The 17,112-nt window shown below is 38.6% G+C and overlaps 1 protein-coding gene across 1 annotated transcript in view; it reads right to left on the bottom strand.

Moving 5' to 3' along the window:
* The window catches only part of BNC2 (basonuclin 2), a 315,782-nt gene extending 299,829 nt beyond the window's left edge, over positions 1–15,953 (bottom strand). Inside the window, exon 1 of the mRNA XM_052645134.1 lies at positions 15,843–15,953. Coding sequence (XP_052501094.1) covers positions 15,843–15,938 — 96 coding nt within the window. The 5' untranslated portion in view covers positions 15,939–15,953. The remainder of the gene's footprint in view (positions 1–15,842) is intronic.
* Between the last annotated feature and the right edge of the window lie 1,159 nt (positions 15,954–17,112).

The following is a 17,112-nucleotide window of genomic DNA, read 5'->3' as shown; positions in this document are numbered from 1 at the left end:
GTTCCCTTCCTTTGATTGTTGAATTTTTGCAACAAAAGCTATTTGAATGCTGATTTCATCCTATTATTTTGGAGAGAGGGGGAAATATAGTCTGCTATAGATGTGCTTATTTAGCTCAAAGAGAAACTGGATGCATGCATGACAGGAAGGTAGGACAGAATTTGCTTGGTTCAAAGATATTGAAAGGTAGACTGAAGGGATTTCTCTGCACCTTTACTTACTCGCTTTGAAACCAAAGAAGAAGTAATTTTAAATGCCTAAATTGCTTACCCAATCCAACAAGGACCAAACAGAACTGGAGGAGGTAAGAATATACGGCAAATCACACATTTGAGAGAGAAGTTAGTCCAAAGTACATGCATCATGTAAAGATAATTATTTACTCTTTACTCATCTTTATTTAAATGACAGCTAAGGCAAAGATGCTACCTGTGTACTAGAAAGTATATCAAGATTGTACTGGTATTACAAAATCAATGCAAGCATGTAAAATACAAAACTCAAGTCTCAAGTGCAGTTCCCCTGCCTCAAATAAGTAGCTTGATCATTTATTAGTTATTCCTCTATAATTCTGAATAGAATTGAACTAATATTTCAGTAAGAAAACTCTGAAGTGCATTTGAATACACAAAATATGGTGAAACCCAGTTTTATACTGTTTAAAGTTATTACCTAAAAGCAAAAAAGGTCTTTCCATATTTTATATTCATGGAAAATAACAAGAAAGGAAATAAAGTTTTATAGCATTTCTCTTAAAAAAGTCAATTCACAACATGATTTTAAATACTGCTACACTAACAGAAGACAAGCTGTAACATAAGAAACTTTTGGGAACACCTTTAATTTTCTAATTTGCTGGAACATTATCATTTCAGATAATGCAAAAACTCTCAAATAATTTAGAAATATTTTCACTGAAGCAAAACTGCAATGGACACTAACCCTTCTGGTGGCCAAAGCGCTGATATTTCAAGTATTGTTAAAGATATCTTTTGAAAATATACTTGAGACAGCTTGTGACTGGGCATTCTATCAGGTGTTTATAAGAAATGGATAATTTGGTATTCGGGAAAAGCAGCTCAGTCAAATACATCCAGTTAACTGCTAAGGTAGCTTTATAATCACTGAGCAACAAAGGGCAGTGTATTCTGCCAATAGCTTTAGGGTGACCTTTGCAATGCTGACTAGTCCGTCAAGTTCCATCTCTGAGATGCATGATACTACGGACAGGGGTGGTTTAATAAGTGAGGTAGGAACTAAAGACCAGGAGCCTCCAAAAGGGTAGGCATTTTACATAGAGGAAATGAAGAATTTCTTTCCCTAAGAAGAGACGCTAAACACCAAGAGATCAGGCTGAACAGCCCCATATTCCTTCCCAAAGCACTAGTAGCCATCTGAAGTGTAGACACTAGCAAGTATTGGGACAGCATTGGGAAGCATCAGCATCTTCCCCCACACTCCCCTATGTTTCTATAACCTGTAATGAAACTACAACTGGGAACTGGTAAAATAGGATCAATGACCTGAGCTCTAGAAGTAAAGCTGAAAAAGAATGCTGATCTCATTGGAAAGCTTTAAACAAATTGTGAGGAGTCCTGCCTTATTTGGGGGTACTTTCCAAGCACTGCTAACAAGATAGATTAACGACTCAGGAGGGCAACAATCAGTGAGATGACTGCACTGGTCTCAAAAAGACTGGATCACCTGTAGGAAAGTGAGCCTTTTTGACTCAAGAAAGTCACTTCTCGACTGAAGAAAGTTAACTGTGACTGTGGCAGAGTGGCATGCTTAAACTTGATATTCTCCTAGGGATGAGCAGACTTTGAAGTTCATAATAAACTTGAAATGGCTTTGTGGAATGTTAAGGCTTAACGTAGATGGTTGGTGCCGCTATCATGCCTACACAAAATGAAGTCAACCTGAAAATAACTGCATTCACAGCTCCAGGGTATTTAAAATGGAAGGCTCCCCCTCCTCCCTTTTTTTTTTTTTTATTAAGAATTTTACTTTGAACCCTAAGAAGAAGCTGCACTTTCCAACTTGTTTCGCATAGCTCAAATTAAAATACTTATTCCGGTTTAGAAAGGCATCATGTTTGCCACCCACCTAGTTCATGTTACCCTCACATTACACCATTTGCAAGAAGTATAAACACAGGGAGAAAGAAAGGACTGCTTTAAAACAGCCTGGCACATGCCACAATAAAACTGCTTCTAAAATACAAGACACAAATGTTATTTTATAAAAAGGAAGAGCATCTAAAGGAGTATATTCTTTTATCCTCCATTCTTCACCACCCTCTTTACGGCAATGCTTCCCACCCCAGTATTAAAGATTATTTTATCTAATTCCTAGTTGAAAGGTTTCTAAAACTGGTAAGTCACAACTGTGTTGACGCTGAACTTCTGGAACATGGCATACCAACGTCATTCTGACACACTGACAGATGCTTCGTAACAAGTCGCACAAGTCACTTGAGTTAAAATACCTGACTTACTATATAAAACAAACTGTTACTCTCTGGTCTCTGTTCCAGCTCAGCTCTTCTCTGCTGTTTTGGAAGCAAACCAACAGCTTGTTATGTTTATATCAGCAGTGACTCCCTTCTGATTGGTGCCCGACACTGACGTTGATGCTGTTCAACAAGACCGTAGGCAGAAACTAGGCACACGGAGGCACCATTTGCAGATCATTTTAACAAGATGCTGCTTCCTGTTCCCACGAAAATCAATAACAGGATGACCTTCAATTTGAAATTCAAACCAATTAATTACCAGTTCTGTTGAAAATGCTGATAAAATGCTGATATCTGATTTGCCTAGAGAAATTCAACTATGAATAGATTATCTTCAAGAGCCCCTTCAAAAAATTTACACAGGCATTGAAAACATATCTTATACAACATAAATGATGTTTTCTAGAAGCTTGTATACAATATTGGCCTTGTATGAACTGGCATAGGGAATTTTTCCCCTGTGGTTCATCTCCTCTCCGTGACATCATAGTCAATTGCCTGGTAAATTACTGCAATCCCGCAAAGATTCAGGGCCAACAATCCACTGCTTAAAGGTGAGATAAAAACCTCTTTATAGTTGAATTCAACTTTTCATCTACATCAGTTACTGACACAAATCATGGAATTCTTTTCCAAATTTAGATATCTCCCCTTTCTTCCCTAGAATTCTAAAATTCTTACTTTTCAACTTTTATTAAAATCCTCTATTTTTTGTTTTGCTCACATTTGATTTTTCTTTGTATGTGGGTCACAAGAAGAAAAGCTATACATCAAAACTATCAGCACCAGAAATATATTTACCAAACTTTTTTTTTAATTGTTTAAAAAAAATGAAGAATTTGGTTCATCCCAGTGGGGAATTCCCAAGATTAATGTTCACATGCAATGAAACTATTATCTTCATCCATTAAAATACTATCTAAAACAGAGGTTTCTATCTGGCAGTCGCTAGGCTGAATAAAGCCTACAGATGAGTTTTGTTTGGACCACACACTTTTAAAAATATTTGAAAAGGTTGCCAAGATTTAAAAATCAGAAGAGTCCACATAAAAATCTGGATTTCTGACTTCCCATTAAAAAGAGAGAGAGAAGACAAGGATCTCACAACACTGGGCCTACATCCCCACCTGACAACAACTGTCTGGAACGGGGGAACTGAAACCTCACTGTGGTTGACACAAGGTCCTTCTGATCCACTGCAGTCCCCATCAGACTCACTCCCCTTGCTTGTTACTACCTTACTTCCTCATGGCCCTTTCGGGCAACTCTTGATCTTTAAAAAGACATAAAACTCCAAAGAGGGTTAACAGAGTTTGTGGAAGAAAAGGAGAAGGGTATCTTCTCTTTCTTATTTCATGGGTTTGCATAATATAAGATGGGGGGTAAAATTTTTCAAAATATATTTGTTCAATCAAGCATTAAGTGCCAAGCAAACTGCTTTTCATGATTTTTTTTAAAAAAATTAAAGCAAATCCCAAACTGATCATCTCTTCTTAAACAGTGGTTCAACAAAACATTTACACTGGTTTTCAATCAACCACATTCTTCCCTGAAGCCCAGCAAAGATGCTCAAGTCAATGGTGTTACTCGGATCTACATCCATTTTGTTCCTTCACATGTTAACACTTCTGTACTTCCTTTCTAGAATGATCCTGTACTTAAGTGAAAACTGACCCTAATGTGAAAATAGAATACATCTTCAAGGTAAATTTCAAAAGTCAACATTTAGGATGCATGAATATTATCACAGGAAATACTCGTCTTTACTGGCTCCACATGTATGCCACAACCTGACATTTATACTTATATTAAATAGACATTATTGCAGGTTCGAATGACCCCAAAAGTCATGGCATATTTCTTTAAAAATGATTACCTAAAAGCAGATGTCTATGACAGTTACAATGCACATCTATTTTGCTTTTTCCCTTAACTGCAGGTAATTTCAAGAAGAAAATCTTTCTATTTCTCTATTTCCAATCAACCACAAGAAGATAGTACTTCTATCCACTAATAGCTTTTACAAACAAATTAGAAATACCCTATTTAGCAGAGGAAAGTATCTTTTTGCTTCATCCAAGAATATCAACAACAACAACAAAAAAAGAATATCAACAGACTACCTCTGAAGTACTATACAGTTCAGAATGTATTAAATGTGCTATGACTAGCCATATTCCAACTTATTAAAAAGAAGAAAATGTAAATCAACTTTCATAGAGTGTTTCTAAGTTATGTCTCATCACTGGACCACATTCTTGAAAGATTAGTGTTTAATTAGGTGTTTCCTTCCTAAAAGAGGTGCTTTTCTTCCATTCTCACCTTAAGAAAGTAACCCTTGAACACACGCCAAATTCACTTCACAATTAGACATTAATCCCCAAATTCTCTTGATTCTTAACAACCTGAACAACTTTAAGTAAACAGTTCACAAAATCATAACGATCATACTGCATTCCTTAACACCTATTTGAATAGAAAAAGAGAAAATGCCCAAAGTATGAGCTCCATAAATAAAGTCTTATACCCAAAAGCTGAACAACAATGTTATATATTCCTTTTGGGAAGCATTTTTCCTTAATATCCATTATGCTTGAATTTTGAACACTTAGCAGCAGACACCTGGAACTCAGTTATGAATTTACCTCTCCCCACACCTTTTACACTTCTTCTGAAACCATCTCTTAAGATGCTTCTTAAAAGAGATGACCCCATGGGTAGCATACATGTAAATATTCAGATTATTTTCTTTAAAACATCTTGTTATAATCTAAGATTAAACTTACTCTCTTTTTTAAGAGTATCATTTTGGGAAAAAATTTAATTTCTCAAATAACTGAGTAAACGGATAAAAAACAACAATTAAAACCGTTCTAGGAAAAGTATAATTCACTACATTCATGTTGATTTACCTACTATAGTATTTTAGAAAGGGAAATTTTATGGAAAAAACATAGTTAATTCCCATTCATGATGACCAAAGTTTTAAGCTTTTCTCCTCGGGCTCACATCATGGCAGCTGACTGCAAATACATAAAAGAGTTCTAGAAGACTCCCGACTTGGTTATTTTTGTTTGCATTTTACTGTGTCAAGACAAAAAAAAAGTCTGAGATAATGAATGTCTAATAATATTTAATCTGTATTATATAGGGATGAAGCATTACATTCACTTAGCACCTTCCTTCTTTCTATGAATCACCGATTTCTAGGAAATCAAACCTCAAACTAGGCTTATGCTGAGGCTTATTTCAACACTCTGCATTTGTTAAAAAAGAAAAAAGAAAAAAGGAAGAAAGGAGAGAGAGACCCAAAGGACAAGCACAGCAGCACATAAAGCGTAGTGGGGCATCTGCACACTCAGAAGGCAGGCAGCAGTTGGCTCATGAAGAAATAATTAAAAGTAACTATTTGCCCAAGGAAAAATGACCAACTTCTCACTTTTAACCAAAGGGTGTTTTGAATATAACGAGCATGCAAGCTTCCCTGGTCATGAGAAAACCTGGAATATATTATACACGCATAAATGTGGCCCAGGAAGCAGTATATGAGATATGCTCGCTATTGACAGATTAACACTTCATTTTCATTACTCTAATCTCACCACAGGCTGCGAACATTCTCTTTTTCTTATTTGAACAACAATGGTGCATGAAAAACCAAGCTGACAGGCAGGCGGGGTTCATTAAATGCACAAGGCTTTTATTCCCATAACACATCTCACCTGTATGAAGCTAGGGTTCAGGCTCCCAGGCTAGCTACTGAAACAAGTTCTCCCAGATGTTGGACTTCTCTTTCGATCCCTTCTTACTTCATTTATAATAAATGTCAAAAAAAAAAAGAGTCAAATGGAAAAATTATTTTTCACAATGAACTCCATTTAACAGACAATAGGATTGGTAAGATATCTTAAGATTGATTCAATCCCATGAATATTTTCCAAAGTTGTCCAAGAAAACAAAGAAATGATTGGGAAGGAAAATGATGAGACATTTGAAGTTTGGGTCAGAGTCTCATCTTGGTATCTCTATCTCAGCTTTGCTCTAACTCATTTGAAGGTAACTACAGTTTTCCACTGGTTAAAAATGGGCAGGTCACAAAGTAAGAATCAATCTAGCTCTTTCCCAATGAACGACAAAGAGCTTCACCAAAAAGCTACCTTCAAGAAGCAAAAAGGGTACAAACTAAGGGATCATTTAAATGACATTCCTAAGAAGGGGAATTCCTTTTTCAGGTGAGCCATCCATATGCTCACTGAATCTGAGGCAGCCACTGACAAATCCCCAAGAAACCTAGAAATGAATCAATTCCCACAGCCAACCAAAGGACAGGTATCCACTTCCTGCCTGTCTGTACACCACACACAGACGCACCACCATGTGACAATGTGGGGTCTTACAGGAAGTCTTCCCACAAAGTCTAGAGCAGGGCTTGGGTTTTGGTACATTGTGGTATTCTAATATGAATACCTAAAAAAGAAAAGCAATATTAGCTAGGCTCTACAGATCCTACCCGGCTCTTGAGTTAGGTTCTGACGTGAGGTCAACAAGGAGGTGCCTTCCTGAATACAGTCATTGTATACTTATTGTCCCATTTCCTGCATGTGGCCTTCCAGTCATGTCCCGGCACCGGCAGAGGGCCCAGGAGTGGGCAGCTTTCTTTACGTATGCCTGAACAGGTGCCCAAAGAGTCCTCCTAATGATTTAACCCAATGAAATTTTTCTTGCTTAAATATTTATGGAAGGAAAAAAAAAAACATTTTGAAAAGCCTAGATAGAGGTTCTCATTTTAATATTAGTTTTGTTATTATGTTAAGCCAGCTGAACGTAATTATTTTCAGCATGTAAAACATTCATTATCCTGGATTTTTTCTGTTTAAACTCCCAGTTCAGGTACTCTGATCATCAACTGTGAGTCCTGAAGATCTGTCTAGAGAACAAATAGCCACTAAAAGATACCTTAATAAAGTTGAAAACTTCATGACAGTCACACAAAAGCACAGCAGGTCCAAGGACCGGAAGCTGCGTCTTTCCATGTAGAAGAATATTTTCGAACCTTGTCCATTTTAACAGTTTCTCAGCTGGGTAGGACAATGGGTTAAAATTTATTAAATACAAAACAGCAGTGACTCCTCCTCACTGTGTTCTGTATACTGCATGTTTTCCATTTCAATTTATACTGTCATCCATTAATATTAGCCCTGCCATGACTTTGACTTCTTTTTTTTTTTTTTTTCAACATTTCAGTTAATTCTTATTAACTGCAGTTTGGCTCAGAGAGTCATACCTTCAATCTATTGACAGGAAAAACTAACAAAATGCCCTCCTGTGCAGATGTAAGTCTAACTGCACAGAATGCTAAAGTCAAGAATTACTTTTAAAAAAGAAAAAGAGAAAAGCAAAATCTCTTTTCAGCTAAGTACTTTCTTCCACAGCGAAGGATCCAATTGAACTGCCTTTCAGCGCCTTTGAATGATAAGCCTGGGCCCCCGGTTACATGTTTTTATCACGCCCGGACTTAAAGAACCCTTACAGAGCAGAACTCAGGACAGTCCTCCTGTCAGCACCTCCACGCTGAGGACCACATCTGAGGGTGGCACCTCTTTCCATCCCTCTGCCAGAGTGATGTACTGGCAAGAAGGTACCTTTTAATTCCTTTTTATTAGGGCAAATAGAGCCAGTGAAAGTAAGGAGAAATCCAAAAAAAGAAAAAAGAAAGGAAAGGAGAATAAACCAAGAAAATTAATAGGTCTATGGGAACAGGAATAAGAAGAAAAAACAGTCTAATCATGTATTTAGGTCATTAAGTAAGTGGCTGCCAACCAAACAGAAATGAGGCTTAAAGCGACCCCCCTCCCCGCCCCCAGCAACAACACACAAACCCTAAAGACAGTAGCAAAATAAGACTGCAGTCCAAAAATACTGAGTAAATAAGATGTCAGATATGCTCAAGAGAATCCCTGTTACAATGAGTAACTTCCTACTGTTCAAGATTATTTTCATTTTCTTCACAGAGAGAAATGAAAAACTGGCGGGCTTAATTAAAGAAAAACAAAAGGATATTATTTTGTTGTTAAAGGATCAATTCTTTTTTTTTTTATTGGAATGATGATTAATAAGCCGAGAATTTGATTTCTACGTTAGCCAGTTTGAGTAATGCTTTGTTTTTCCACAAGCATTTCCATTAAGAAAGGCTGAGTGAATGAAGAAATGATACAGCTCCTTTTCTCTTCTGCTCTCTGACTCTGTGGCATGAAATGCCATCCAGAGCGTTTGAATAGAACACCGCACACCACCCTCAACCAAATGAACTCCAGTCATAAATTTTTCACCTTAGGGTTTGAATGTACACTATGAAATTTGCTAGGGTTCCTACAGGGAATGTACAAATTAAAAAAGAATCAATACTTTTATTTTTTTCCAGTCTCTAAAACTTTCTTTTAAAGCTGGGGAGGGAAAAGGCAGTACAGATCATGCTCGGTGAGGAGGCAAGGTACCTCAGATGTCACCGCCCAGGCATCATTTCCCGGGTGTCATCTGCACATATTAAAACTTCCTGGAGCTTTAGTTGCTCAGAAAGTTTTTTCATCTTATTTTTTGCGCCTGTTTACAATTGTATCTTATAGGAAAAGAAACTCCCTCTTCGATACAATGTCTTGCTTGTATGTCAAGACAGAAAGGCTGCTGTGCCTGAATTATGCCTCTTTTCCTTTATTTCTCTAAAGCTTAAAAATAGATGTCAAAGTTCCTTGAAAGGGTTTTTGACTCTCTTTCCCCTCCTCTCCCTGGTTCTTAAGTAGATGGAGGATCACCAAGCAAAATGTGGAAGCCAGCTGCTTTCGGGAAATAAAACTGGCATCAGCTTTGGCAGACAGGGGTAAGATCAATCATTTCCTACGATCCCCAAACAATCTTCTCTCTGACCAAGGCCTAGAGAAGCGTGGTTATGTAGCGGCAAAAACACACCACGAGGGGGACAGCAGGATTTTCACATGGTGAAGAATTCATTCCATCCACAGAACAAACCAGGTTTCCAAACCTCACGTGAAAGGAAATCTTGGAACCATTACGTTCCATGTTCCTTGGACAGCAACAAGCAGGGACTCCCAGGAAAAAAACTTCTCTCACTGAAAAAGTCACCCCACAATTCACTCTCTTCTCCCTGTTACCAAAAAGCTCCCTGACAACACTCCGCGGGAAAGAAAGGAGTTAACTCGTAGTTCAATTCCAACACCACGATTCCAGCTGTGGATACCAGCTAAAGGCAAATTCCAGTGTCTTGTCTCATGCCTTCAGATACACATACACATTATAATCAAAAGTCTCAAGTTCAGAAAATACGTCTTTGGCCTTTCACAGCCATTAGCTATACATGTTTACAGGAAAAGTCCTCTCGAAAGCTTTGCAGACTGATAAAGGCAGATGCCCCATCTAACTTTCTTTAAGGGTGTGTCAGACACGTAAGGTGGGAAGAGAGACGCACTCGAATGTGTGTTTTTCATGGAACTGGATGACGCCAGCTCACTATCTGTAACGGCCAGTTCCCTAGGAGTCAGCTCCCCGTGTCACAGCGACCTGGCAAACTTGGATGCTTTCTCTATCACTGGAGTCCTTGCAATCCTGCTTTGGCTGTGACCCAGTCACTTTTGCCCCAACTTCTCCGAGATGCCTTACTCAGCATCTAATTAGTTAGGGAGGATTTGCCGCGGCTCTTAACCCTGACACAGAAGTGGGAGGATGTGCTGCTGTGGGAGCCCAAATCTGTCCTGTCACTCCATTAATCAGATTTCCATAAAGCCACGCATGAATAACGGGATTTATCAGTGAATGTTAAGATACACTCATAAATATAATTATTAAAAAATACCTACAATTATATAGATAAGATAGCTACACCTGTAGGGATTTATTTTTTGACTGTGGTTACTTGATTCATCTTAGCTTTTGCTAAGGCCTTACAGATTATACACAGACACACAGTCCCAGTTTGCAGATGATAGAAACATCAGAAAAATAATTTCAAAATGATCACCTACTATGTTCAAAGTCACTTACTGTATCATGGTGAAAATAAACTTGAAATGTGAGCACAGATTTTTTAATATATACCAGTCTATACCACATATCCATCTGAGAATATGTTTGTGCCTGCTTTATTTGCTTTAACATGTATATAAACACCATATATAAGGCCTACTACGTTCGTTCCCCTTGCATTACAAATTAGACAGTACCTGTTAAGTGAAGTCTGCCTGTTATACACAGACTTACAAAGTACAGGCCAACACACAAGCACCTGTGCTACAACCTGTATTTTAACAATTACCCAAATTCCTAATGTTAGTGTTACATGATAAGAATGGATGAGAAGAATTATATTTGAATAGATGTCTACAGTTAAGTCTTCAATATAAAACATTATCACTCAAATTAGAGAGGCAAACTAAATTGGAGGTAGGAGCCTACTAATTCAACAGGCTGAAATTACATGCCTCCTCATATAATATAAATATTTATTTTAGCATCAAGACCGTCAGTTTGGTCAATTTAATCCTTTTTTAGTAAGACGTGATTACTGAAACACACCAACTGTAGGAAGGGGAGTAAAAAGGGAGGAGGGAAAGTACAGAAACCTGGAGATGGCTGATGCCTGGCAGTGAAAGTCATTTTCAAAGACCATTAACTATCAACTGCTTTACTCCGGGCTCTGGTTAAATAAGAATATACATCCTCTGTTAAAAGGGACAGCTGCACGAGGGGGATAGAGTTAAGAATAAAATGCATTCTGTGAACTAGAAGGAAGACTCAAACCACAATATACAATTAGGCATCTGACTTGTAAGAAACACTGCCTATGTGCCTTTTAAACTGTTAGTGAATAAACATTCAAATTATTTGGGGGGGGGGGGCAGGTAGGAAGTCAGACAAAATCACCATTTCTACTTGAATATACAGATTCAACCAACGGAAACTGTCCTTGCCTATATGAATAGAAAGAACTAAAAGACTACTGGGAGCAAAATGCAGATCGAACCTGCTTTTAAATGGATGCCAGCAATGTTATATGTTTCTGACAATATATTTTATTTATCATTTCTCTGAAATGGGCTAGATTTTATATTAGTGAGAAAGTTTGCTTGATTCTGTCCTATCTCTGGTGAGCAGATGCTCTGGTATTAATGTAAATCACTGATTTAATTTTTAGCTTTCTTGGTTTGCCCCTCACCTATCTAGGAAACGATTTCTCTGGTGATAACTAACACATCATGCTAATGAGAGAATCTAATGCACAATAGAAAAATGTCACTACTAATAATATTTGCATGAAGTTAAATAAAGCAACTGTAGGAGAATGTCAGACAGTTGTTCTTTAACAAGATACAGTTTCACAATGAAATTATGTTGTTAATTTTGTTACATCATTGGGTGAATCCTAAATTACTACATAATGATGCAAAGAGTCATTTATAATTCTAACTTAGTATTTCACTCGTGTCTGAAAAGAGACCTTATTAAGGGATTCACGTTTTATTTGAAAGAGGTTAAATATACCTCACCAATAATAAAAGGTAAATGCCTCTAGTAACGTGTAAAGCATAAGCTCTAGCCCTTTACCTGTTACAGTTTTATTTCTGAGAAGATTTCAAAATATATTATTAGACTACTGCACCCCTTGAGGGAGTACAAACAATTTTAATTGCTATTCTCTCACATGAACAAAGTATTTACAAAAATGGGAAAAAATCATCATTTAAAGCCTGGTTTAAAACAACAACAATTTCCAAAAGCAGACTTTATTTTCTGCTTTTAACAATACCTTGTGAGGTTAAAATGGGCAAAACAACATTCTAGACTCTAGGAGATGAACAGAAAAGATGAGCAAAGAGTTTCTGGTTATTCTCGACCTGTCACTGATCAAAGTGACCCAAAGAAGAACTCCCTTTAGAGAAGTTAAGAGTCATGCCCTTTAAGGTTATCAAGTGTTTGTATGGGAAAATATTATCCCTTTTGAAAAAAAAATCATACTAAAATATGGAAGAAAAATACAGAGGCAAGAAAATGCAGTCAAATTGTCATATCTTGAACTTTAGGGGAACAGACTTAGTTCAACCAAATCTAAATTGGCTTCAGATTGTGGTATCTTTTTGTTAGAATTAGACAGACTGAAACATTTACATATAAGCAGATCTAACTTTGCTCATACAAAACAAAAGACAAAGATTTTTATATCTCTGCTTCCTAAATTACCCATAGAAGACACAATGCTAGAATATTAAATTTCAGTATTTATGAGCTATCTCCCACTTTAAGTTTTGCTGTAGTTAAATAATACAGATTGTGAATTCTCTATAGTTCAGTTTTGAAACTGGCTAGTCAGTCTTTTCTAATATTTAAAGAAATGATCAGGTAAATCTCACAGTTTTTATCTTATTACAGAAAACTCTGAAACAAAAAAATGCCCAAAATATTCACTTCATGAGCTAAGTCCATTTTTTTCCTTAGAAATTAAAATAATCTTAATATAGGAAAAATATCTCTAGGCCTTAGAAATATAAAATTCTGCAGTTTTAACTGGACAAACTTTTACCTGTATTAAGACAAATACTGGCTTAATGTATATATTTAGACTAGTATTCCTTGAAACTGTTGGCTTCGCGAGAGATCATGTCAAGAAGCGTCTTCCTTACATTGGCATATACATACATGTACACACACACTGAATCAGCATTGCTGATGAACTATAGGTCAGGAAAATAAACATGTAAATTAAACATGTACAGTACACATTTTAGGATTTACACATAGTTTCAATTCAAGTTTATACAATATTTATACAAACTAAAACATCATCCTGAAGGAGGAAAAAAAAACATGTAAACTTATACCCTCTTTAGATGCTTTCCAAAAATGCAGAGGAGGTAAGCATTTAATAACCATGACAGGAAGAAAAACGAGGGAGTTGCCAATTACATCAAAACCAAAAAATAAAGAAAACATACAAAATAAAATAACTACACTTTTTAAAATTGTGATTTTCTCCTTTCAGTGTACTACTGTTTAGTAAATAGTATAATTAACATTACCTCATATAGCAGCCATAAAGCATAAATTATTTCCTTATATTTCTACTCTTTCAATAGTCAGTGATGCTCACTTTCACACGTATATAAACACAGGTACACACAAAAGAGATTTTTATGTATCCAGAGAGTGAAACAGCTGGATCAAAGACATCATAATGGTTTAGCTGCACAAGTTTCTCTCTCTGAGCAATTTCAAATTATTTTCCCAATTTTGATCCACCATTTATATAATTTACTTTTATTTGTTTTTTAGCTAAAATGCTTTGCACAACTTAAAGTCTCCTTAGATTCAAATCTACTTGGAAATGGGCTAGTGCCAAAGAAGCAATCTAACACCATCTATGTGGTTCAATGGCCATTTATCAATTGATCATTATCTCTATCTGGTTTTATTAACCCTTTTCTAGCTAGAGGGAGACCTAAACCAACCTCCCCTTTCAAAACACACACACACAGAGACCACGACCTCCAGTAACAAGAAAACCCTGAAGATGATATCTAATTTTTAAAGTAGAGAACAAGTTATTTGGTCCTAAGGTCAGTGAAAACATACTCTGTATTCCAACCACGAAAAGAGTCACCCAGGCAGGGATGTGCTTCAGAAACACACCTCTCAAGGCACCCGGCAGTGGCAAGCCAAAGAATATCTCTGGGAGGAAATGAACTTTTTAACTTGCAAGAATGGGAAATTGCACATAAAGAGTTGCTTATTGGGCTTGTGTTGATTGCATTTAAATCCCAGCTTACTGTATCAGCAGTAATCAGGGTCCCTCTACAGGATATGTCAAAATACACCTTATTCCAATGCGTTTATCCTATCTAGAACTGTGTGACACAACTGTTCACTAGCTAAAGGCTACAAAACTCTGGCTCTCTGTACTACCTTTCGCAGATGTATTTCTAAACTTGCCGTAGGTCTCCAGTCTGATAAACTGGTTCCCTTCCTTCTTCACCAACACTTTAAAAATCAAATTAACTCAATGAAAGTATTTAGTTCTCATGAACTCCTTACAAACACAGGTTTCCATAAAAGAAAGTAATTGCAGTATATATATATATGTCTTTTTTGAGAGAGAAGCAATACCCATTTCCTAACAACCTGCATCTGCTTAAAATCCCAGTGTACAGTCACACTTCCGTGCTGTGCGGAGGCTAGTGTCACACTAACTCTTGCTTTGTGTGGGTCTGATGGAGGCTTTTGAAAAGCAAAGACGTGTCTGGGAGGGAGGCACCAGGGAACTTCCCTCCCTCGCTTGAGCACAGTCCAAGATGAAGTTTCTGGGTTGTTTCCCTTCGCTTCCTCTCCCCCTCGCTCCCCCTCGGAGCCGCAGAGCCAGCGGTTGTGCAAGAGCAGCCGGGCGCGCGGGGCGCGTAGGTGCCACCAAGCGCACGGTACACGGTACGAGCCGCGGGCTCCGCTGATTAACGAGCAGCCGCCGGCGGCCTTGGGCGGACACGTCGACCCTCCCCGCAGAGCCAGCGGCGGCGCAGCCAGCCGGCCCGAGGACGGCTCTAGGGAGGACGCCAAGGCTGCCGAAGTGTGAGTGCAGCGGCCGGCGGGTGGGCGAGCGGGCGGGAGCCGGGCGGGAGCCGGGCGGGAGCCGAGCGGGAGCGGCGGGAGCGCAGGGCCAGCGCGCAAGAGGCGGCGGCGGCGGCGGCGGCGGAGCTGGGACCGGCCAGCGGCTCGGCCCGTCACACACGCCGTTCCACCCGCGCCCCTCGGCGGCGCTGCCAGCGGCTCCCACGCAGCCTCCTCTCCCCGGCCGGGGTCGGAGTCAAGCCGCTTCTAGCCCAGGGAAGTCCGTCGGGCAGGGCCGAGGGGCCCCTGTATTTCATGGCCGTGGGGTTGGCAAACCTTACTCTTGAGATAGCAGCCACTTGGATGAAGTGATTAATGCAGATAGATAACATGTCCTGGGTGGGGGGCGGGGGGGGCTTATTATTATTATTATTTAACAGAAAACAAAGAAATAAATGAAGTCTTCCCCTGACCCTGGCTGGACTGTGAAACTTTGCCATAAATGCCTTTCCTTTCTTTTACTTCAGTATCCTTTCCCCCTTTTCTTTTAAGGAGCCCTTAGGGAAGCCGAGAAGTAACCTTGCTCGTTCCAGTAACAATTGTGACAAAACAGAACCCAAACTACGAAGTGATCAAGATTTCAAAAATGTTTAGAAAGGAAAATACCAGAAGCAAAAGTACACATAACAATTCAAGGTTCCCTTTAAAAACAGAAAAAGTAACTTACCTGTTGGGACATTCTGAATAAGAGGTTAGTATCAGCGTTTTGCCATGTTCCCATGAACCCTGGTTCAGCTGGAGTCGCTCTGGTTCCGAACTGCATGGAGTTGTCAGTACAGGAGTCTCTTAAAGTCAAGTCTCTTGCCCTCTTTGGCTCTCTGTCTCTCTGTGTCTCTCTTTCTCTCACATCCACTTCTGCCTCTTCTGACTGAAAAGTGAAGGTGGATTTTTGAGCCTCTTGGCAGCCAGTAGCAGGAGTGTAGTGTAGTTAAGAAGCTGGCTGAACTGTGCATTTCATTTGGGAAGGGGGAGATTTGGGGGAGGGAGGGGGTCAGAGCTTCTTTTGCACCTTCTACACAGACACCCCTATCATTTATGCATAGATTGTGACTCCCTGAGCTTGCCTTCGCTCGGTTTAACAGCTGCCTGTCAGGTGTGCAGGCAGCACTGGAGACCCAACCATCAGCTTCAAACTCTCAGCCACTGCATGTCATTGGATAGTAGAGCTGAGAGTCAACTGCACTGTTCCACTGTCAGGCACCGAATGACACCCTGCACTAACCCCTCTCCAGACACACGGAGAGAGAGATACACACTCATGCACACTCCAAGCAGCACTGAGATCAGGGATGGTCCACGGGGCAAGGAGAGGCTGGGGCCCTTCCCAGGGAATTTTTCCCAACAATGCTTTCGGGTATAGCTTGCAGTATCTGACATTAGTCTTTGCTTTAACATTTGTAAACTACTAGGCTTAAAAACATTTTTTTTGCCCCTAATTACACTGGAAGAAAGAGAAATACTCAGCTGTAAGAGAATGTGAAGTTGGCTTAGATGTTGTCTAAATGTTAGCTCCTAAAAGAAATAGTATGTGCTGGGCTATTTATAATCACATATAAACTCCTGGAGAAAATAATATACATAGTGATGTGACCTTACACTCTAAAAAGTATATAAATAAACCTAGCAGGTTTTTGAACATAGAAGATGCACAATAAACATTTGCAAAATAAATACACACTATTTACTATACAGTTCCCTCGGGGCATTAATTACTCAATTGGATGTTAAACAATAAGAAACTGAATGGAAAAGGATAAGAGTGTACCTTTTCTTAAAGCCCAATAAGTAGAAAAAAAAATCCTTTGTTAAAGTTCCTGGATGAAGCTTCTACAATATCCTTTCAAATCATAAAAAAGAAAAAGATGAAGAAAAAAAGCCTGTCCCATTTCAGGCAAAAAGTAATGAATATAAAAATTCCATTTTTCATTCAAGATCTC

Source organism: Budorcas taxicolor, chromosome 8, assembly GCF_023091745.1.
Source record: "Budorcas taxicolor isolate Tak-1 chromosome 8, Takin1.1, whole genome shotgun sequence".
NCBI lineage: Eukaryota > Metazoa > Chordata > Mammalia > Artiodactyla > Bovidae > Budorcas > Budorcas taxicolor.
Note: the sequence above shows the minus strand (reverse complement) of the source record. Positions and strands in the feature narration are given on the sequence as shown.